We start from the raw sequence: 25,014 nt of genomic DNA, 5'->3' as shown, positions 1-25,014 counted from the left end.
ATGAGACTAAATAAATGTTGTATAACAAATCACGGGCATGAAATAAATGAGTCTTGGCATGAAAGTTGAACTTTTTCAAAACCAAAATCTTAGTCAATAACTATGGAAGGCTTGAGGTTTCGAATGGACTCATTCAGGCATTCAAAAACTCTATTTATATGTTTTGTAGCTATTAGTCACATCAAGGTTAGATAGTACGACACTAGGAAATTGGCAACTAAGAAACATTTTTCAAAAGCACAAATGCAAATTTTTTAACACATAAGATCACATATTGATTACTTCCAAAAGCTGATAACTAGTATATATGATAAACAATGGAATAACTCAAATAAGCTATGTTGGAAGTTTAGCAGCCTCCGCAGAAAAATATGGCTAGATGTTAAGCACTAGGAAATTGTTACCATAATACCTACAATACAATAACTTATGGGTTTAAATGAAATCCCTTCAGCAAGAGAAGTGCAAAGAAAGAAATTTAAGCAAAAACAATTGTACATGAGAGCAAAATTTATCCAAAATTATGACTGGACAAAGTAACATTATACAAATCACATCCATTCCTTGATCATTTTTGGTACAATAAATGCAAGCAGGGACATGATGCCAAAACCTCCCACCCTTATTGACTTCTCTTTCACCACTTCTAACCCCAGAACTCTGGCTTGATCTACCCGACACAACTGTTAAACATCATGAAAATCAGTTCTGCGCCTTCACTGAATGAGGATCGGTAGAAGTGTAAGGGCCTCATAAAGCTTAACCTGCAACTTTTTTGATGATGACCAAAGTTCAAGATTTGCCAAGGGCATGGCCCGTAGAGCCTGCTGCAAATTATGTTCATGCATAATCAAATTTCACAATACATTTAGCTTGGAGGAGTATAATTACTTATTTATTAATACCGAGAAAAATTATTATAAAAATCTAAATTAAATAATAAATAGAGTTCACCAGCCAACCAATAATGTAAAATAAGACTACTTCAAATATAAAATGAATATTAAATAAATTTCACCATGATCCTTCCTTACCCCCATGTAAAAGCTTGTGCAAATTAAAAATTTCGCCTTGTCGCCCATTCAGATCCCTTCTCATTGTATTGCAGAGTGTTAGCTGCTTCAGTAACTTCTCCAGAGATGATGTTAGAACGCGTTCTGGATTTTGCAATGCAGGGTTAGTTGATAAAACCATAGCATTTACTGCATCTGCAACCGCTTCTCTTTGAGTCAAGCTGAGTAGGTAACCTAAATCAGAGTTTTTGGGGTCTTCATATGCAAGCAAAGCAACAGCATCCTATTCCAAAATAAAAGTCACAAATAAGTAGGCTACAACAAATCTAAATGTTGTGCAGATAAGAGTATGATTGAAGCACCTCACAAATGCCATAGGAAACTCAACAAGATAATATACTGATCTATTCGGAGTGGACCAATGCTAGAAAAATAATATTATCTAAAGAGAACAACAAATGAAAGGTTCCCATCCCAATCATTTTCAGCTAGTTTCATGCATATCCACAAAAGAATTTCATAATTACTGAAATATAGTAGTACTTAAAGCCAAATAAACTTCATTTATTGAAAGTGAACTTTAGAGGAACTACAATAGTAGTCTGGATGACAAATTCAAAATGATATATAAATCACTCATGAAAAATGTGATTTAAAAATGTTACAGGCCTGAGGCAATTGACCATATCACATAATTTTAGATTGCATTGAGTGAAATAGCAAAGTTCAACCCAAGGAAATGGAAAGACCAAGTGTTGAACAATCACCTTGAGCAAATCCTCAAGGGTACCAACTCCATAAAATCTTTGCAACTCCAAGCGAGCATAATTTATTGCAGCTTCTGAGCGTCTTTCCTGAATATAGAAAAACCTGAGTCAGGCTTAATTAACATTCAAATCCTTGATCAGACTCCTTTTAATCTTGCATTCCAATGGCTAAATGATCAGCAATAAGCTGAAAGCTTAAAGAGCAAATATCTCATATGCCATCAACATATAAGTTTTGTAATGTGTGCCCATATGAACTTTTGAAGAAAAATTATGGGCCCTTACGATAATTATTGTAAACATATCAGCACCATGCATAAGGTCAAAACAATATATGGGCTTCAATTATTTTGCAGTAATACCAATTAGTCCATCACAAAGAACAACATCGATGAGGAAATACAAAACAATGGCTCTTAAACAAAACAATCAACCAAAAAGTATATGAACTTCAATCCAACAAAATTCTCTGTAATACATGGAGAAAATGCACTGCTGAGAGAAAGCAAACACAGCTAAAAGAAAGTTGAAATTCCACAAGCTTGCCATTCCTTATGCTTGGGGTGAAAAACAGGCAAAAATCAGCCTACCACTCCAAGAAAAGCAACTTATTATGCTGAAGGCGTATATGGATGCAAAAGCCTCCGTCAATAAAAACTAGAAGCATTTAATTTCACTTGTAAAAAACAAAAAAACATTTTACTACTTTTTTAATTTTATAGTAGTTTTATTATAAGATTAGTATGTTATATTCTTAACAAATATATATAAAAACAAAAAAATATTTCTACATTGTTTTAATTAAATAATATTATTAATTAATATTTCTACATTGTTTTAAATATGTAATATATTAAAATAGTAGTATAATAATAGATTCGAAATAATATTATTAATAAAAATATTTCTACATAAAATCCAATTTTTTTCTCAAGGATAAGGATAAGAAAGAGAATATAAAATAAAAATATAATGATATGATAATATAATAATTATGCAGTCTCAATAGATTTTTTGGGTTTTTCAAGTGTTTATTATTAATTATAGGGGATTGAAAGTGTTCCTACATAAAATCCATTTTTCTCAAGGATAAGGATAAGAAAGAGAATATAAAATATAAATATAATAATATGATAATATAATAATAATGCAGTCTTAATAGATTTTTTGCTTTTGTGAAGTGTTTAATAGAAATATAATAATAATAATTTGGTACTAAAAAAAAATTATTTTGTAAATAGTTTAATGGAAATATAAAAATATAATAACAAAAATATAATAAAACATAACAATATAATCATATCTTAATAAAAATTTAATATTAATTACTATCATAATATAATAATAATGATTTAATATTAATTACAATATGATAATATAATTATTTTTTAAGTGGAATAATGAACAAATATGATATTTTTCGGCGTACTTTACCTATATTTCTCTAAAGATAATGCTAGTATGTATGTTACTTGCATAAGATATTCAATTATATAACAAAATATTATCAATAGTATGTATGTTACTTGCATAAGATATTCAATTATATAACAAAATATTATCAATATTTCTTTAGCCTCAGTTCAGTTGAGGACAATCTGATAGCAATGCCTCATCATTGCTAAACCTTTTTCCTTAAAGAAGCAAGTGATTGTCTCACACTAGTTTTCTTCGATTCCTTGTAATTTTTACAAGAAGATGATGCAATCTAGATGAATAACTTACTTGACCTAGCACCTACAAATTACAAAAAAAATTGCATGCCAATGGAAACAAAGACGATTTCTATTGCATTTAAATTATTAAACTCTTCCTTCAAAGGTTTACAACAAGCTGAAACAAGCAGCCAATGGACTGTACGTCTTCAATTCTCAGTCTGCATGCCTGGGTATCCTCTTTCTACACAAAACCACGTTTTTTTTCTCTTCACTTCAATTAAATATCTATTTTTGCTATTTCCTTTGTTCTCCCCCTTGTCCTTGGCTCAAATAGCCTACTTTTTCTGTCCATGTGCCCGCCTGAAATATATTAACTTGTTAAACTTTACGAGTTTTAGAAAATAGACTTACAACAGCACTTTCAGATTAAAATTCAGATTACCTTGCAAATACAAACTAATAACCAGAAAGTATCTGCCTGCCTTCATTCATTAATCAGATCATACATGTGTCCATAATCAGACTCTTCTTGCTTAAAACAGCACTAATACATACAGTAATCAACAGTCCGATAAATCATTCAATATATACATGAATAGCAGCTGTAGAAAACAATGTTATAGGTGGCATGTACGAGCAGATCAGTAGCAGTCCAATGCTTACATTTAAAGGAGACAGCATAGCAAGAAGATATGGACGAAGGCTGCAATAGAGACTTTCCCGTCTGAAGTGAAGACCATGCAGATTCTCTTGCAGCAGACAGAATATAATGTGATTCCCTTCTCACAGCTGGCGCTAGTTCTGAGTCTCCCTGACTCAACCTGGAACTCAATTTCACTTCTAGCGCCAATTTCACTTCTTTCAAACATGATCCACCATTTTCATGAGCAAATGAAAGGCATTTCGCTCTAAACAAGGAGCACATGAAGTTCGCTCTAAAAGGGGTGCACATGAAGTTCGCTCTCAAAGGGGTGCACTTGAAGTTCGCTCTGAATGAGGAGCACATGAAGTGACCTTCAAACTTGCCCTTCATCATCTTAAACTCAAAATTCTTCTTTTCTAAGCATATGAAGACATCAAATCGGCTCAAGGTAACAATCTATAAGCAGTTTCACATCTTATCTTGGGCAAATGAGGCAAATTCGCTCTCAATTAGGAGCACCCAAAGTGAAGTTCGCTTCATGATTCACGCACTTCAAGTTCGCTTCATGATTCACGCACTTCAAGTTCGCTCCAAAACCCATGCACTTGAAGTTTTCTCTAGAGCTCATGCACTTGAAGTTCGCTCCAAAGCCCATGCACTTGAAGTTCGCTCCAAAACTCATGCACTTGAAGTGAATTTCAAATCAAAACTAAACTTGCTCTTACTCACTTTCATTGCTTCATCGACTCAAACCTTAGGTGTTTCAAACATTCATTCATGAAAACATGTCAAACTCACCTCATGGAAGGCCTAAAAGGAAATTTCGCTCCTATCAAAGAGCACATGAAGTGAAATTCGCTCCAAAAGAGGAGGAATTGAAGTCACTTTCAAGTTAACACTTTAACTCTCCTTCGCTCACTTACACTCACTTTCCCAACTCCTATGGGTCATACCACGCTCAAAATGAGGTCTAAGGAGGAATTTCGCTCTGAGTCTTGAGCACATGAAGTTTGCTCCACAAGGGGTGCACTTGAAGTTTTCTCTAAGAGTGGTGCACCTAAAGTGGATTGAAACTTGACACTTAGTGTTTTCTTGCTCATTCTCTTTCATTCCATTCATTCGAGTTTGTTGAAACTAGGCTTAATGTGCATTCTGGGAACAATTTCGCTCCCAACGAAGGACACTTGGAAGTGAATTTCGCTCCAAAGGAGGAGCACTTGAAGCATCCCTTACTAGCAATCTCTTATTCATTCTTTTGGTTGAACTCATGATGGGCTTCACTTCTCATGTGATCTAGATGTTACTAAAGGCTAACAAACTCACTCATTTCTCTAGCAAGGGAAATATTAGACTAAAAGACTAGGACTTGAGCAAAACAGAGGGGGGGTCGTGTTGTGACCATTTCACACATCGCCCCATCAGGATGGGGACCCCCTCTTTTTTCTTGGGTTTTGCTTTCCCCTAGCAAGTTTTTTTCTCTGCTTGCTAGGTGTTTTGAGTGAGTTAGTGGTTGCTTGGGCTAGGTAGATTAGGGTTTCCTTTGAAAAGCTCATCCAGGGTTTCTTTCAGAGCTAAATTAAACCTGGGCTTCGAGAAGTCGTATGTTGTCTGCCTTGAACCCTAGTGTTATCTTAGAAGGATCTTGCCTTTTAGGAGATGGAAAATGGATAAATTGTGCAAAAGGGATAAAAGTCGAGTCAAAGTCTTGTCTTCTGTCGAGTCGGAATCGATTAAATAGAGTCAGTGTCAAAGTGAAGATTCAGGAGGCGATTTTAAGAATTGTTGAGCGAATTGGCAAGGAAACGGATAAGTTATGCATCAAGGGATGGGTCTGGAGGTAAAGTCAAGTCAATCTTAGAGGAAATCATGCCAAGACTAGGATTTCGCTCCTCACCCTTCCAAAGGGTCCAGAGCGAATTCCTCCACAAGACACTCCATCTTGACCCAAACTCTGAGCTAGCCCATTCCTAGGCTTGAAGGAAGGTAAAAGCACTTGTTTGAATGACGAAATGAGAAAAATGAAGTCAGGATCATGGCCGATGGGTAAATTTTGCTCCTGACCCTTCCAAAGGGTCCAGAGCGAAATTCATGTAAAACCCTATTTTTCAAAAAACCTTTAGTTATATGTCGGACTTGAAGAGCAAATTTGCATGATCATGATGGAAGGAAGCCTAACAAAGTGTGTCCAAGACATAAAAGGAGAAAAGAGGTGAAAGACTAGCCTAAAACCAGGATTTTGCTTTGACCCTTCCAAAGGGTCCAGAGCGAAATCCTCATTTGGCCGTCAATTTTGGCCTAAGGCATTGAAAATGAAGATTTTGGAGCCAAGAGGATGACAAATAGACTTGGATGTGGCAAGAGGAGAGCAAATTTGATCAAATTTTGGAGATGGATTGGATGAAAAAGGTAGGAAATCAAACAAAACTAGAATTTTGCTCCTAACCCTTCCAAAGGGTCCAAAGCGAAATTCTTAGAAGAGACCTTTTTCCTCTTTGTTTACACTAAAAGTCTTTTTTCTTGGACATGTTGGGGTAAATCATATATCTTTGCCTTTTCAAGTGATAGAATGTGAAAGAGTGAAGGAGTTTTGACCAAGACAAGAATTTCGCTCCTGACCCTTCCAAAGGGTCCAAAGCGAAATTCATATTTCCTCTACTTTGCTCTTTAGCTTGACCAAGTTTGGAGCTTCTAGGGAATGGTTTGGAGGACTTTGATGCATATTTGCCTTGGAGAGAAGGTTTGAGGCAATAAAATGATGGAAATCAACCTGGAAGGAGAATTTTGCTCCTGACCCTTCCAAAGGGTCCAGAGCAATCCTCCATTTCACCTTCTTTTTGCCTTAAGCCCTAGGTTGGCCTTGTCTTGAGCTAGTTTGATGATGGATTGCCTTGGATATGATGAAAGGACCTTGAAATTGATCAAGTTTGAGAGAGAATTGGATAAATGAAGTGGAAAATCAACCAAGAATGAGGATTTCACTCCCGACCCTTCCAAAGGGTCCAGAGCGAAAATCCCCATAGCTCTCATTTCCTTCCTTGTTTTGGCCAAGTGTTGGTTTCTAAGGCATGTTGGAAGGTGGATTGATATGTTCTTGCCTTGACAAGTGGTTGAAAGCATTGAAAGATGAAGATTTTTCCCAAAGGATGAAATTCGCTCCTGACCCTTCCAAAGCGTCCAGAGCGAAATTCTTTATAAACCTCATTTGCTTCCCTGCTTAGGCTACAAACCTTGTTCCTTGGGCGAAGAGTAATGTATTTTTTGCCTTCCAAAGAAGATTGGAGTTGAAAAGATGAAGAGTCAAGCCTAGAATATGGATTTCGCTCTTGACCCTTCCAAAGGGTCCAGAGCGAAATTTCTAAAATCTAACTTTTCCTCTCAATTTTATGTCTAGCCAAGTGTGGATCAAGATTGAAGATGTCCTTAGGCATGGCTTTGAGTTGCTTATGATCACCAAACGTGAAGGAATTGAGCTAAGACTAGAATTCCGCCCCTGACCCTTCCAAAGGGTCTAGAGCGAAATTCTTGGACACTTTTTTTTGCCTTGGAGATGGTCAAATCCTTGGTTTTTATGGCATAGATAGGTGTGGAGTGACATGTCTTTGCCTTTTGAGGTGGTTTGGAGTTGAAAGAATGAAGAAATGTGCTCAAAACTAGAATTTCACTCCTGACCCTTCCAAAGGGTCCAAAGCGAAATTCCCAAAATCCCTCTTTTCCTTCCATTTTGGTGTCAAGCTAAAGTGTGGATCAAGGTAGATTGAGCTTGGAAGGACACCTAGGCATGCCTTTGAATTGATTGTGGCCACCAATGATCAAGCTTTTGAGCTTAAACTAGGATTTCACTCCTGACCCTTCCAAGGGTCCATAGCGAAATCTTTAATAGGTCCTGTCCCTGGACATGATTTTTAGCGAAATTCTCCTTTCTAGCCATTTTGAGGGTCAAACAAGTGTTGCATGCTTGGGAGAGGGATCCAAAGATGAGAGTCCAAGTATAGAGAGTGAAAAGGATCGACCTTGGTGAAGGAAAACAAGCAAGTCAAGAATTTCGCTCCCGACCCTTCCACAGGGTCCAGAGCGAAATTGCCAAAATCACCTAGTTTGCCCATGATGAAGATCAAGGTATGAATTCCTAAGCTTTGGTGGAGAGAAGGCTAGAATGTGCTTGTCTTGGGAGGCATTTTGGAGGGGAGAAATGATGGAATTTGAGCTTAGTCAAGAATTTCGCTTCTGACCCTTCCAAAGGGTCCAGAGCAAAATCCTTAAAAACTCCATTTTGCTCCAATTTTGCATCAAACTTGGTATTGGTTGAGATTGAGGGCATCCTTAGACATGCATCTGAGCGAGTATGGTCACAAAGTGAGAAGAATTTGAGCCAAGAATGCAAATTTTGCTCCTGACCCTTCCAAAGGATCCAGAGCGAAATTCCTAAGTGGTTTAATATTTTGCCTAGGTCCTTGAGCAAAACCTATTCCTTGACAATTTTGGAGGTTAATGACTTGATCTTGGTGAGGTAATGTTGAGAATGATGTCTGATTGAGCAACTTTGTCAAAATTCGCTCCTGACCCTTCCAAAGGGTCCTGAGTGAAATTCTTATAGGGCATGTCCCTGGGAAGGATTATAAGGCAAATTCTATCTCAATGCCTCCTTGTTAATAATTTAAGGTAAGAAATGCTATGAACAGGATAAATATATCATGTGTACTTGACCATCTTTTGGTTTGTGTTGCAGGTGAAAGAAAATCAGGCCAGGACAAGGACGACCTATTCTAAGCCCATCATCATCGAGGACACTCCAAATGCATGGAGGAAGACTTCAAGTGTTCGAGAAAAGCCCCCCGCAAAGTACTTCATAAAATATCTCCTTACACTTAAAGGCCCCTTGATGAAACAGCAATCACAATGACCACTTGTGCTTATCCACAAGTCAAGACCTGACATTTATGAACCTTGGAGTTGTCTCAAGTGATCCTTAAGCCAATCTTCAGCATTTGAGAAACTTTTTCAAGAGAGAATAAAATACTTTTGGGTGTTTTATTATGTGTTCGCATGTGCATGAAAAACACATCAACACTACCCGGCAACATAGTGAAAAGTCATTCATAGAAAACAGTTCAGTAATGTTATTGACTTTGACATGCTGCATTATGAGCAAACTAATCTTATCCGCAATCAATGAGAATATAAATTAAATAAGTGACTAACCCTTATACTTTGGAGCATCATTGTTGGTGTCTAATTCATGGGCATAAATTTCACATTCAAGGGAATAAATGTGTTCATGATCATGAACTTGAAATTGATCTTGAAGAGTTAGATGGCATAGAAAAGGTCATCAATTACAATTAGTATGTTAAGGCAAGATATCAAAAGGTACAAACAATAATGAGAATAAGATGAATGTTGATGGTATCATCTATATTAGTTTTTTCATCCACTAGTGGGTTATGCATAAATGTAACCAGCAATTATACCTAATGGCTATTATCTTTCATTCAAGAAGCTTTCACTTGGACCTCTTTACAATATAAAACCTCTATGCATCTCTCCATTGATCTTACCCTATGTATTTTCATCTTTGAAGATAGTGACCATCAAATATATCAATCCTTAACTTAACACTCTATTTTGTACCTTCATATAGCGACCATCAAGCTTGGCCAACTATACACCAAAACAACCATTCATTTTTTCTAGCTCATCACTTATCTTCATACTTTACAGCACAGATCTTTCTTGGATATTGTTGTGACGTATTCACACATCGCCCCATTGCAAATGGGGACCCCTACTTTTATGCTTTCTGGGGTTTGTTTTTCTAGGTCTTTCAGGGTTTTGTCTGTTAGCCTTTGCATGATGAGTGCTGTCAGGGGGATCACTGGATAGCAGGCTATGCTTGAGCCAGGGTGAGTCCGCAAGGCCCCAGAACTAGGGTTTCTTTGAGAGTCTTCCTTAGGGCCTGGTTTTGCTCTTGTTGCTAATTGTGTCTTGCTTGGTGAGTGAGTATCATCCTTGAAGATCTGAGTTAGGTCAAGTTGGTGAATGATGAAGTCTGGAATATCATCCTGATCTTCAAATGTCCTGAAATTTGGCTAAGTCTGGAATGTCTTGATCCTGAAATTTGACTAAGTCTGGAAAACTGAAGAATCCTCCAAAAACTAGATTTTGCAATATAACTTCTAGAGGTCCGAAACCACTCTCAAACCTCCTGACAATATATATATGGAATATAACTTAAAGTATAAGTGTCTTTCTTCTTTCTTATACTTAAATGTTATATTCCATAAAATGATCCTGACGGAGAGACCAAAATGTCAAGTTTTTGCTCCTAACCCTTCCAAAGGGTCCAAAGCGAATTTCGCTCTTGACCCTTCCAAAGGGTCCAGAGCAAAATTCTCCATAAGACATTCTACTTGACCAAAACCTAGAACTAACACATTCCTAGGCTTGAATGAAGGTAAAAACGCTTGTTTGAATGAGGAAATGTGAAAATGAAGTCAAGATTTGAGCCCAAGGATGATTTTCGCTCCTAACCCTTCCAAAGGGTCCATAGCGAAATTCATTTTTCTCCACTTTGCTCTTTGATATAACCAAGTTTGTTGACTTCTGGGGCGTGATGGGAAGGTTTTGATGCACATTTGTCTTTGAGAGGAGATTTGAGGTGACAAAATGATGGAAATTAGCCTAAAGTAGGAATTTCGCTCCTAACCCTTCCAAAGGGTCTAGAGCGAAATTCTTGGAAACCTCATTTTCTCCCTTGTTTAGACCAACATTCTAGTTTTGAGGTGATGGGATGTGAAAATGTGAAGGATTTTGGCCAAGATTAGAAATTTCACTCCTGACCCTTCCAAAGGGTCCAGAGCGAAAATCCTTATACACCTCAATTTTATCACTTGTCAAGACCAAATTCCTAGTTTTTAAGGCATGTTTGAGGTGTTTTAACATGTCCTAGCCTTAAGAGATGAGTAAAGGTGAAAAGAATGAAGGATTCTAGCCTAAAGGGTGAATTTCGCTCTGGACCCTTCCTGACCCTTCCAAAGGGTCAAGAGTGAAATTCACTATAAAACTCATTTGCTACTTGATTTAGGCATCAATCCTTGTTCCTTAGGTGGGAAATGCTCTAAGTTTGCTTCTTGAGGTGGTTTGAAGTTTGAAAAGTGAGTGATCAAGCCTAAACTAAGATTTTCGCTCCTGACCCTTCCAAAGGGTCCAGAGCGAAAATCCTCCTAAGGCTCATTTCCTCCCTAGTTTGACCAAATTTTGATTTGCAAGGCATCTTGAAAGGAAGGATGGACATCTTTTGCCATTGGAAATGTTTGAAAGCATTGAAAAGTGAAGGATTTTGAGCCAAATAGTGAATTTCACTCCAGACCCTTCCAAAGGGTCCAAAGCAAAATTCCTAAAAACCCCTAGTTTTCCATTGGAGGAGGTTAAGTCCTTGGTTTTTTGTGGCATGGATGGAAGTGGGATAGTATGTCTTTGCCTCTTGAGGTGGTTTGGAGTTGGAGAAAGGAAAAATCAAGCTCAAATCATGATTTTCGCTCCTGACCCTTCCAAAGGGTCCAAAGCGAAAATCTTCATGGACCCCATTGTCTTCCTTGTTAGGCCAAGTTCTTAGTGTCCAAGGCATGTTGGAGGAAGGATAGACATATTCTTGCCTTGAGGAATGATGGAAAGTAATAAAAGATGAAATATCAAACAAATCATGAAATTTGCTCCTGACCCTTCCAAAGGGTCCAAGGCGAAATTGTGCAAAACCTATCTTTTCCCTCAAATTTATGCTAAGTCTAGTGTGGGTCAAGATTAGAGGTGTCCTTAGGCATGTCCTTGAATTGTCAAGAGTCATCAAATATGAAGAAATGAGCTCAAAACAAGAAATTCGCTCCTGACCCTTCCAAAGGGTCCAAAGCAAAAAACACTAAAACCATCCTTTTCTCCAAATTTTGTGCTAAGTCAAGGCTAGACTAGGGTGAGAGAAGCTATTTGGAATGCCTTGGAAAGATGTTTATCCACCAAGAATTCTGGATAGGTCTTGTCCCTGGCTAGTTTTTTGAGCGAATTCTCCTTTTTGGGCCTTGTGAAGATCAAACCAATTTTGCCAAGTTGAGAAGTGGATTCAATATGAGGGAGTCTAGATGAAGTGAAGTGAAGAAAGTGAAATTTAGTGAAGGAAAACAAGCAAAGAGAGAAATTCGATCCTGGCCCTTCCAAAGGGTCCAAGGCGAAATTCTCCAAATCAACCATTTTCCCCTTGAGTGAAGCTAAAGTATTGATACCTATGGCATGGTTGAGGCTGGAGTGAGACATTAAGCCTTGTAGGGTGAATTGAGGTAAAGAAAGTGTAAAATGAAGCCTAAAGAAGGAATTTCGCTCCTGACCCTTCCAAAGGGTCCAGAGCGAAATTCTCATTATCACCTAATTTGCCCATGTGAGAAGCTAGAAGGATGGATCCCTAGACTTTGTTGGACTAAAACAAGCATATGCTCACCTTTTGGAGGATATTGGAGTCAAAAAATGGAGTAATTGAGGCCTACCCAAGAAAATCCGCTCCTAACCCTTCCAGAGGGTCCAGGGCGAAATCTTTTGAAACTCCTATTTTTTCACCTTGTTTGGGCTAGGCGAGGAGCTGGTTGTGAGGTAATGTTGAAAAGAGGTCTAAGTAGGCCAAGAATGCAAATTTCACTCTTGCCCCTTCCAGAGTGTCCAAGGCGAAATTCTTATAGGGCCTGTCCCTAGAAAGAATCTTGAACAAACTTCATTTTGATGTCTTCTTGTTGATGATTTAAGGAAGAAAATGCTATGTTAGAATAAATATATTATGTGTCCTTAATCATCTTATGGTTTGTTTTGCAGATGAAAGAAGACCAGGCCAAGGCAAGGACGGCCTCTTCCAGCCCAGCATCATCGAGGACGACCACTTCCAGCCCAGCATCATCAAGGACGACCTTCTCCAGCCTAGCATCATCAAGAACGACCTTCTCCGGTCCAGCATCATCCATCCATCCATCCATCTTGCACATCAAAGACAAAGGAGGTTAAAGCAAGGGTCCGTTGAAGAAGCAGATAGTCTTGGCTTCTCAGCATCATCAAATTGAACATCAACCAAGTTGCAAGTGTCAGACAAGGTGGCGTCCCAATCATCATTCCTCCAGTTGGGTTGGTCCACCTCAGCATGTCCAGATTCAATGTACATGACTCATCAAAGATGACACAAACTTCGATGTACCTACCCCGGTTATCCATTGGTCGAATATTCCAGAGAAGATGTGTGTCCAAATAATGCAATTATTTCATTGGCCAGAATTGAGTTTGTTGTAACAAACCCTAATTAGGGTTTCATTGTAAAATCTCGACCATTGATCTCAAGTTGATCTGAGCCATTGAATTGTATTGAGGGCGCTATATAAGCCCTGGCTCCTCATTTGTAAAGGCTAATAGTTAGTCAGTAGTTAGAAGGTGAATAGTTAGAAATAGTGAATAGTTAGTTGATAGAATAGCAATTAGAGTAGAATAGAAAGAGAAGGCAAAGATTGTTGCCAAGAAGTTGTTGTAAAAGACTTGTAAAACTTCATTGAAGAAATGGTGAAATCTATGGGTCGATTCAACAATTTGCATGGTCTCTATACTTCTCAGATTTGATTTCATGTTATTAGATGAGTGGAAGAAATGTGTTTGATTGATGGTGAAATTCGTATATCCATACTACTAGCAGTTTGTTGATTGTAGACTTGCCTTGTGTAGTCAACTGGAATCATTCAGTTTAAGCTTAACTTCAATTGTCGCTTCTTCACTGATATGCATCAGCCTGATGGTGTCTATGCTTGTAGCGATGATCTGAACATTATAAAGTTTTCCTCCGAAGATCGCACTAACCTTGTGGAGATGGTCCTAGGATATCAAAACAAGACTTAGATAGAATTTCATCAAAGGTTATTCATTGCTCCTACATTCTTAGTGTCAGAATTAGATCCTTTCCTCGCCCTCATCCTTTTCCTTTTTTTTCAAAATCTAGATTAGTGAAATCCTGTGTTCCAGCAATATTCAAAGCAAATCAGACGTTCAGTCATCAAGTGTAAGTCCCCTTGTGATTCCAGCAAAATCACATCATACCACGAAGAGCTTATCCACGAGTAGAGATCCTACATACAAGAACCTTGGAGTTGCCTCGACTAATCCTTCGGCGAGATCTTCAACAGTCGGGAAACTTTGCTCAAGTGAGGATAAGGTACCTTTAGGTATTTTATTTTGTGTTTGGTCGTGTACAAAATACACATCAACAGATATTTCATTTTCCAAATACATCACTATCTTCCACACTTTCCCAAGAAATATTTTTTAAAAATCAAATTAAAACTTGAACTCCAAATGAATACCATAGGTTTGTAAGAGAGTATTTGTTCATTATTTCCTCTATTTAGGATACTCAAAGAGACACAAATCATGACCACATAAAACAAAGAACTCCAGAATAACCAAAGACTAACGTCAAGTATGTCTTTATTATTGATAGCAAGAAAAATGAATATTAATCCAAGATGATTGCCACAATAAAAAGCATACTGGCCAACATAGGGATGATCATCTACATATTCAAATGGGGCCATTTTACAAAATTTGACGACTACTTAACCATACAAAACAACCAAAAGCAGTTGATAGCCATTCCTAAGAAGAAAACATATGCATATGTAATTGTAGACACCTAAAACTTGCACAATTAATTAAATGAATTTATATTTGTTTAATTACCCTAATCCGCCTATCGACTAAACTAAGGTTTGATCAATATCTTTTTTTTCTAATCAACCATTAATCAAATTAAAGATTTAATTAATTTCCCCTTTCTTCTATCTAAACCATTTTAATTAAATTCAACATTTAATTAAATATCCCATTTTAGCCATTTTAATTAAATTCAACATTTAATTAAATATCCCCTTCTAGCCATTTTAATTAAATTCAACAGTTAATTAAATATCCCCTTCTAGCCATTTTAATCGAATTCGACATTTAATTAAAATCTGATTTAATTAAATTTACATTTAATTAAAAATCCCTATTTCCCTCACCCCACTTGCATTTTACAACATATGCAAGTTGCATCTCCTTTTGGCTAAAAAAGATCTTTTATTTTATCTAAAAAATCCTATTTTCTTCCACCCACTTGCATTTTCCTAAGAATACAAGTTGCACCACAATTTTAAATAAATTAATTATTTATTTGAAATCCTATTTATCCCCACCCACTTGAAGCCTTTAATGGCTTCCCTTAAAGTTTTCAAGCCTTCAATGGCTTCCTTCTAGAGTCTTCTCAAACCTTTAATGGTTTCCCTTAAAGTCTTCTTAAGCCTTTAATGGTTTCCCTCAAAGTCTTCAAGCATTTAATGTTTTATCCCCCTTTTTCTCATTTTAATAAATTAAGATTTATTTAAATAAAATCCAAAATTCACATTCACATTTAAATAAATTAATATTTATTTAAATATCTATCCAAATGCAAGTTGCATTCATTTTAGTTGAAATAAATCTTTTTATTTTAATTAAAAAATCTTATTTCTCCCACTTCCATTCTCTTACATTTTCCATTAACTTCCTCAGCATTCTTCTAGAACCTCTCAAAACCCACTTAATTAGTCTAATTCTTCTATCATGGTCACATCCCTAAATTTTGGGGAAGTCACTTCTAATTTTGGAAGAAAGTCTTCTAAATGCATTTAAAGTTTTATCTTTTCAGCAAGCTAAGTTTGTTGAGTTCCCCAAATTTGTAGGACTCTGACAAAAGTCTTGAAGGTTATCTAACTTCCAACAAGATAACCTCCAAGGTCTCCAAAGAGTTTTTAATGCTCTTACAAAACTTCACATTTTCAACACATTGAGTTTTGCACAAGATTTTCTCCATTGGACAATATCTTTATTCATTGGATAAAAGCTTGTCTTGTCATCTTCAAGCATCCAAGCTGTTTAGCATTAGCATTAGCGTTTTAGCTTCATTTTGGCATATCATCTCATAGTATTTTATACTCATCTAGTTTAATTAACTCATCTCGCATCATCTAATCTTCAATTTAGAATACATTTAACATCTTAATCATCTAGTCTTGCATCTTGCATCCTATCTTCATCCATCATCTCATCTTAGCTAATATCTTAGTTGCATCCATTTTGATCTTAGCACATCACTAAAATCTCATTCTCTAGGTTGTCATCTAAGAGATTAAGTGCTTTTCCAAGTGAGGGCCACCTTGAATCTTGAAGATCTTTAGAGATAGAGGACAATGAGGCGACTTTAGGAGTTTTAAATCCACTAACTTGTGTATGATTTCTAACCCTAATGCAATGCTTCATTGGTGTATTTGAAGTGTTTTTCTTCTTGCAGGTTGAAGACCACATTTTTGGCATACAGTAATCATCATGCCAAACATAAAAGGTAATGTCTATTGAAGAGAAGACATGGAACGAAAATCAAATAGGTCAAAAATAACATAATGGAGGACTTAGGATAGCTAGTAAAAACATGAGATATAAAAAGAGATTTCTCAGAATAAAATTTGTGCAATTACATACAGCAAGTTATTAGTTTTGATGAAAAATTTATTAGGAAAAATTTGCATTAATTGTCAATGGAAAGAATACCACTTCGTAATTTTCCCTTGTAGGCTTTAATTTGTTTTGTGTATTATTGTAAAGAACAACTTCACTTCTCTGAACCTTTTGTTGGTAAGACATTTAGATGATACTATAGTCATCAAGATATTGCATACCCTGATCATTGACATGGGTAAATGGATTAAAATTAACCAATCACTTGAACAAACAAAACACAAGAGCAGATCACATTAAGTGTGAATGATTTTTCCTACAATAAATTCAACCTTTTCTCTCCTAAAATTAAAGCATTTGAATTCAATAGTATATAGAATACAATTAAGCATATGAGTTTTGCAAGAAATAGTATCAAGCTATGGTAACATGCATTCTTTTAAGAAGTTTAATGAAGAGTATCACCGCAACAAGTTCGATGAACTTCTGGCAATGAAGAAGAAAGCATATGGTTGACATGTTGTCCTGCATCACAAAATCATCAAAAACAAAAACACACCAGCATCAAAATTGACTTCTAAAGAAATAGTTCTCATAAAGCTAAAACCTAATATCTTAAATATATATTAGAATAACGTTACAAGTCCCAGCTCACTAACAATGCATGCAAGTTCAACATTCCAAATAAGAACAAAAAAAAAGATTTAGCACAAAAAAAGGCAACACAAAGGAAACCCATAGAAACCATAAAGGTGACTCATTCTACCCATTATATAACATTAAGTTTGATAAGTATCCATTTTGCATTTCAAATTAGAAAACACTTAGTGATCAGATAAAAGATAAGGTTTGGTAGCTTGAATCCAAAAGATTGATGGACTCGATAACAAGGTTTGTTATGCCCTTAATTCAAGTGTGTATAGGGTTAAGAGTAGTTGTGGCTACCTTAATTAAATTATATGATCATTGATATAGTCTTATATAGGTAGTTAAGTCAGACTGGATGACATAGAGGCTTAAGTAGGATATGTAAAGGAGATAATGATTAGTTTATGATCATCATATCTTAAATTGTATTCTCATTGCACCATATTTCCTATTATATTCTTCCTTTGTGCAGGTTACCTCATGGCACCTAGAAGACAAGAAACAAAGGCATAGTCTTAAATGTGCATAAGGTTATGAGTAATCGTCTTGTGGCTACCTTAACTCTTAATTAAGCTAGATGGTCTTTAAAATAGTTTTATATAGGTAGTTAAGTCGGCCTAGATGGCATCAAAGGCATAAGCAAGGTATATATAGGAGCTAGTAGTTACTTTATGATCATCGTATTGCAAATTGCATTCTCACTAAGAATATTATATAAAGGTATCCATATGTTCAAGTGAGATCCTAAAGATGGTTTAAGAGATGCTAGAGGCAAGTATTATCAAGCATTGTCAAAGTGATTAATCCTCTCTAGTTGTAATGGTGCGCAAGAAAGATGACACTTGGAAGATCTCTCCTGATTACAAAGAGCTCAACAACTAAACCATAAAAGATAAGTTTCCTAATCCAATAATTGATGATCTGCTAAATAAGTTTGATTGTGTTGTTTATTTTACCAACCTTGATCTTCTTTCTAGTCACCATCAAATCTGAATTAGAGATAAGGATGCACATAAAACAGTTTTTGGAACCAATGAGAGCCACTATAAATTTTTTATGATGCCTTTTGGCCTCACAAATGCACTATCTACATTTCAAAGTTTGATCAAATCAATATTCAAACCTGTTGACGTGTATTTTGTACACTATCAAACACAGAATAAAATACCTAAAGGTACCTTATCCTCTCTTGAATAAAGCCTCTGATTGCTCAAGATATCGCGAAAAAGGATCAATCAGGATGACTCCAAGGTTCTTGTATGTAGGGTCTCTACGTGTGGATAAGCTCTCTGTGGTATGATGTGATTTGCTGGAATCACAAGGGGACTTACATTTGATGCCTGAACTTCTGATTTGCTTTGAATATTGCTGGACACAGGATTTTACTAACTTTGACTTGAAAAAAAGGAAAAAAGAGGAGGGTGAGGAAAGAATCTAATCCTAATACTAAGGAATGTAGGAGCAATGATTGATCTTTGATGAAATTCTAACTAGGTCTTGTTTTGACATCGCAGGACCATCTCCACAAGGCTAGTGCGATCTTCGAAGGAAAGCTTTATGATGTTCAAATCATCACTGCAGGCATAGACACCATCAGGTTGATGCATATCAATGAAGAAGCGACAATTGAAGTTAAGCTTAAGCTGAATGATTCCAGTTGACTACACAAGGCAAGTTTGCAATCAACAAACTGCTAGTAGTATGGATATACGAATTCCATCATCAATCAAGCACATTTCTTCCACTCATCTAATAACATGAAATCAAATATGAGAAGTATAAAGACCATGCAAATTGTCGAATCGACCCATAAATTTCACCATTTCTTCAATGAAGTTACAAGTCTTTTACAACAACATCTTGGCAACAATCTTTGCCTTCTCTCTCTACTCTACTCTAATTGCTTCCAACTATTCTCTAACTATCCTAACTATTTTCAACTCTCTAACTATTGCTAATTCCCTTTACAAAATGAAATGCCAGGGCTTATATAGTGCCCACAATACAATTCGATGGCTAAGATCAATTTGAGATCAATGGCCAGGATTCAATAATAAAAACCCTAATTAGGGTTTGTTACAACCATTACATAACATTTAATGCTTGACCAATGATAAAATTGTATTGCTTGGACACATGTCCTCTCTGGAAAAATCGACCAATGGATAGCCGGGGTAGGTACATCGAAGTTTGTGCCACCTTCCATGGGTTAGGTACATTGAATTTGGACATGTTGAGGTGGACCACACTGACTGGAGAAGTGATGAATAGGATGCCACCTCGTCTGACACTTGTAACTTGGTAAATATTCAACTTGATGTTGTTGAGAAGCTAGCTTTAATTAATTCATCTGGAACTATCTGCTTCTTCAACGAACCCTTGTTCTAACTTCTTGTGTCCTTGATGTGCAGGATGATTGATGTACCTCGCCTTGGAATACTGGATTGGAGAAGTCGCCCTTGATGACGTTAGTCCAAAGAAGGTCGTCCTTGTCGATGCTAGGCTGGAGGAGGTCGCCCTTGTTCTTGCTTGATCGTCCTTGATCTGGCTTGATTTTCCTTGAGGAGAGTCTTCCGATTTGTAGATCTTTCGAGCTTGGGAGTCACCATCTTGACACCTCCACTTGGGAATTAATTCTAAAAAATGATGCAAAAATAGGAGAATTCGCTAGGCAAAATGTAGATCAAGACTCCCTTTAGCAGAATGCGCCCCCTTTAGCTTGGAAAAGAACTCCATCTTCCACTAGCTTCTTCAAGATCTGGAAATTCGCCTTCAAATGTCTTCAAAAATCTGGAAATTATCCTCCAATCTAGCAAGAAATACGCCTCTCCAATAGCCTTCAAGATGAATTTCGCCTTCCTTAGCCTACACACTTGGTAAAAATTCGCTCCACACAAGCTAGATTTCGCACCTCCTTCCTTGCTTCTCCAAATCGCACTTGAAAGGATGATTGAATGATTTGAATTGTGAAACAACACCTCCAATATATAGAGCGCTCACCTTCCACTTACCCATGAGGCCGACCTTGCAAGTAAAGGCAAAAAATAAATAAAATTAAAAAAAAAGAAGAGGCCGACTTGATAAAATGAATAAAAATAATACCTCAAGCGCTTCATCTTTTAATTTTAATTTAATAATAATTAATTTCAAATGCCTCAATAATTAAAATTTCGATTTTTTAAAGGCATAAATTAATTATTAAATGTTTTGCGCACTTATTAAATGTCAATTTAATTTCAAAAATATTTCAAGGTTTTATCAAAATTGGCATTTAATGTGTCATAGATAATATTGGCGCCTAGGCATGGCAAGATAATGGACATCAACAAGATCGCTCTGGTCCCTGGGAGAGGGACAGGAGCGCCCTTACACTTTAGCCTTGCAATTCTTGTTTTTAACGTTCAACACTTCATCCTGGACGTCCAAAATGGCATTTTACTTGAAACCTTGAGTTTGATCTATTCAATTTTTGGAACGAATGCTCCTTAGAACCATTTTCGCCCTGGTCCCTGGGAGAGGGACAGGAGCGATTTTGCATTTATAAGCTCACTTGTGTTTTGCTAGCTTCGAAAATTATCTTCAACGGATCGATTGCGCCTTCCTTCACCCACCTCAAACGCGAAACTTGCCTTCCTTTTGCCAAAAACTTGTCTTGAGGGAAAATCGCTCTGGTCCCTTGGAGAGGGACAGAAGCGCTCTGGCCTTTATGAGCTCATTTATGCCTTGTTAACTTTCAAAACTATCTTCAATGGGTTGATTACGTCCTCCTTCATGCCTTTGATGTCTCAATTTGTCCAAACAAGGTCAGGAATGACTCCACTAAGCTTTTTCGCTCTGGATCCTTGGTGAGGGACATGAGCGATTCGCCTTGGACCCTTGGAGAGGGACAGGAGCGCTTTTCGCTCTGGAACCTCAGTGAAGGTCAGGAGCGAAATTTGATTTTTCGAACTCTCTATCAGGACAATTTTAATGGAATATAACCCATACTTTAAGTTATATTCCATATATACTTTCAGGATGTTTGAGAGTGGTTTCAGACCTCCAGGAGTTATATTGCAAAATCTAGTTTTTTGAGGTTTTTCAGTTTCCAGACTTAGTCAAATTCAGGATCAGGACATTCCAAACTTAGCCAAATTTCAGGATCAAGACATCACTCAAGCCGGACTTGCTTATCCATGTGATCACCTGGGCGACACTCAAAATGCAAAGGCTAACTAACAAAACCCTAAAAGACCTAGAAAACAAACCCTAAAAAGCAAAAAACATGGGTCCCCATTTGCAATGGGGCGATGTGTGAAAACATCACAACAAAACCCTTTTTGCAAAAATTTGTTTTGGCATTTTTTTATGACATCTTTATGTATAGAAAAACTTGGGATGAACACTTGCAGCATGTGAATCAGGTTTTGGACATTTTGTAGGAGCATCAACTTTATGCTAAGCCATCCAAGTGTGTTCAATGTCAGATTACTGGGGTACCTAGGTCAAATTGTGTCATATGAGGTAGTCAAGGTGGACCCTCACAAGATCAAGACCATTGTACAGTGGAAAATCCTCAAGAACCTATTGATGTGTTTTTTATGCACCTCGAACATAGAATAAAATAGCAAGGCATTCTATCCTCTCTTGAACAAAGAAATTTTGAATGCTAAACAAAGAAACTTTGAATGCTAAATAAAGTGATCAATCAAAGCAGCTCCAAGGTTTACAATGTGAACTATGCGACTTAAATATTGTGGATAGACTCAGTGTTTACAATGTGATTTTTTTGGAATCACAAGGGGACTTATGTTTTGCTTGATCTCTGATCGAATGTAGAAACTAACTCAACTTGCTTGGAAAATAAAAGGCAAAAAGGAAAGCATTTAGAAAGACTATGCTACTCCCAAGATCAATGATGACAATGAATGAAGCATGATGAATACATTCCTTAAACCAAGTTTTGTTTTGCCATGCTAGGAACAACTCTACAAAACTAGTGCAATCTTCTAAGGATGATAAAAGATTTTCATATCATGAACATTCATTCAAATACCCAAATATGGTGCAACTTGAACATATCTCCACAATCGAGCTTAGCACAATTTGAGGTTCAAGCTAACTATGCACTGGAATTAGAAATCATCCAACCACAAATAGTTTGAAAAAAAGAATTATCAACATCCACACATTACTCCATCATAATCAATGAATTTCATCTAATTTGAGGATATAACAAGAAACCATGCAATATGTAGAAGAAACACCACTATTCACCATAACTTCAATGAAAAGTATGTTTATTTACATGCCTTGGCAACAATTCCTACCTTCTCCTCCTACTCTACTCTATTCTAAATTACTCACTATTAACCCTTACAAAAGGGCAGGCTTGAGCCTTTTATAGAGGTCTCATTACATTCCAATGGCTCATAATGATACTCAAATCAACGACCAAGATAATTCAATAGAAACCCTAATTAGGGTTTGTTACAACAAACTTTATCTTGACCAATGAAAATATTACATTTTTGGTGTACACATGTCCATCTTTGAGTTCTTGCCAATGAGAAATAGGTTAGGCATCTCACACTTTGTGCTTCCATAGGATGAGTCAGGTTCATCGAACTTGGACATGTTGATGTGGAATCTCCTTTGATTGGTTTGATGATGATGACTAGGATTCCACCTCAACTTGCCCCTTGCAAACTTGATACCTCATCACAAAGAAGTATTGATGCTTGGGGCAATATCTCTTGATACTCAACATCTCCAATTGCCCGATATGATGTGATGATGATTATACTCCCAGATTGCATCATCTTAGAGTGATCAAGTGACTAGCTTTGATTAACTCTTCTGATACTATTTGCTTCGATCACGCTGGCATTTCCATCTCCATACTTGGGAATTCACTTCCTTGATGATGTTCATCCTGAAACTCCATGAGGTCTACCCTTGATCACCTTGTGCAAATTCATCCCCTTGCTTGGGAACTTCATGTTTATGTAGTATTGCACTTTCAATATCCCACCTCCTTGTAATAATCCTTAGTCTTAAAATGTGGAACCCATCCTTGATATGATTCCACGTTGCTTATGTTAGATCATCATTGTGTATGATGTAGGGATATCTCTATGTGGTAATGGCATTGAAAATTCAAGATATTTGCAAAAATTTCCTCATTTCTTTACTATGCCTCAAACCTCTTTGATGTAGTAGAGCCATCTCCCATGTGGATTGCAATGCCTTGATGTTACAATGTTGATCATCTTTGTTGTAATTGCTTCGTTGAGGTTGAGAAGTCCATCATCTTGCCAATGTGAATCTTGATGTTGTCCTACTCCACCTTGTGCCTTTCATTGTGTTGGTGTGTACTCGGTTGAAACGGTGTTAATTATGATGCTTTGTTAATGGCCCGATTATAAATGTTTATCGGTATGAACTAAACCCGATAACAAATAGCATTACATATGCTATCGGGTTATTAGCCCGATAGCATTTAGATCGACGCTTAACTATGTTAAGCAAGTCGTCAATCTAATCCATCTTTATCCAATGCCAATATCATAATCATGATCAATGTTACAATCTGATAAACATATTCAGTTCGGAAAGCATAAATCAGATAATCTAATAGCATCGATGAATAAACCATAGCAGAATAAAGAAGATTAACGGGTTAGAGAAGTCTTATCTTGCAGAAGCTACTAATGCATTAGCACTCCCAAGCTTTGGAAGATAGATAAAGTAACCTGCATCACATTTCTCTTTCATAACCAAAATAATGTCAGTCTCCAAGAATATATATCATCTATACATATGATATGAAGTACCATCAGGACACAAGATACAAATATAAAACATCACTCTAAGTATGTGACATAGAGTATCGCCTAACCATGTGATATAGAAGATTCATTATTTCATTATGACAAGATATCACCTGAACACATGATATCAGTATTGCCTAAACACGCAATACTATGGATAAACATATGAGGATGGTTAAATTCTCATCTTATCCAGGTTGTGATATGTGCACAAACATTTTATACAAATGTTTTACCACAACACCATCATGGCACATCCATGACATACCAAAGATCCAACATGATAACTGGTTTAGAGAATCATAAGATCGTCACCTCATGATGTCTGCATGCAAGTGTTCATAATCTGAGAGATCGTCACCTCTTAGATATGAACACAGGGGGTGAAACCCAAAATGTCCCAACATGACAAAAGAAGTTTACACATTAAGCATCTTATTTACAAAGCAGATTACCTTTCTATCATACCTAAACCTTTTCTGAAGTGATCAATCTTCACTCTGGAAAGAGGATTGGTCAGAATGTCTGCAGTTTGATCTCCTGTACAAACATATTCTAATTGAATTACATTCCTGTCAACCATATCTCGTACATAGTGGTATGGGATCTCAATATGTTTGGACTTGTCATGGAATACTAGATTTACTGAAAGTTTTATGCAGCTCTGATTGTCACAATGAATAATAGTAGGTTTCATAGCTTCTCCAAACAATCCCACAAGCAACTTCCTAAGCCATACTGCCTCTCAGGCAGCCATAGAAGCTGCAATATATTCGGCCTCGATGGAAATTTGGGCTACAGAAGACTGCTTTCTGCTGATCCAAGATATCATGGCTGAACCTAAACTGAAACAACACCCTAAAGTGTTTTTTTTGTCAGTCACGTTGCCAGCCCAATCTGAATCTGTAAATCCGTGTAAATCTATATCAACTTTCTCAT

At 36.7% G+C, this 25,014-nt stretch overlaps 1 protein-coding gene across 11 annotated transcripts in view; it reads right to left on the bottom strand.

Moving 5' to 3' along the window:
* Window positions 1-274: 274 nt before the first annotated feature.
* LOC131040412 (ran-binding protein M homolog) overlaps window positions 275-25,014 on the bottom strand; it is a 179,128-nt gene continuing 154,388 nt past the window's right edge. For 7 of the 11 annotated variants that reach the window (XM_057973335.1, XM_057973325.1, XM_057973386.1 and 4 more), the window contains 4 exons: window positions 17,081-17,140; window positions 1,781-1,867; window positions 1,035-1,296; window positions 275-827 (listed from right to left, as the gene is read on the bottom strand). In XM_057973335.1, coding sequence (XP_057829318.1) covers window positions 793-827; window positions 1,035-1,296; window positions 1,781-1,867; window positions 17,081-17,140 — 444 coding nt within the window. In that variant the 3' untranslated portion in view covers window positions 275-792. Of the gene's footprint in view, window positions 828-1,034; window positions 1,297-1,780; window positions 1,868-3,500; window positions 3,799-17,080; window positions 17,141-25,014 lie in introns of those variants that run through there. The other 4 variants (XM_057973379.1, XM_057973393.1, XM_057973353.1 and 1 more) reach the window with 3 other exon arrangements.

Source organism: Cryptomeria japonica, chromosome 3 (assembly GCF_030272615.1).
Source record: "Cryptomeria japonica chromosome 3, Sugi_1.0, whole genome shotgun sequence".
Taxonomy (NCBI): domain Eukaryota; kingdom Viridiplantae; phylum Streptophyta; class Pinopsida; order Cupressales; family Cupressaceae; genus Cryptomeria; species Cryptomeria japonica.
This window is presented reverse-complemented; position numbering and strand designations above follow the sequence as displayed.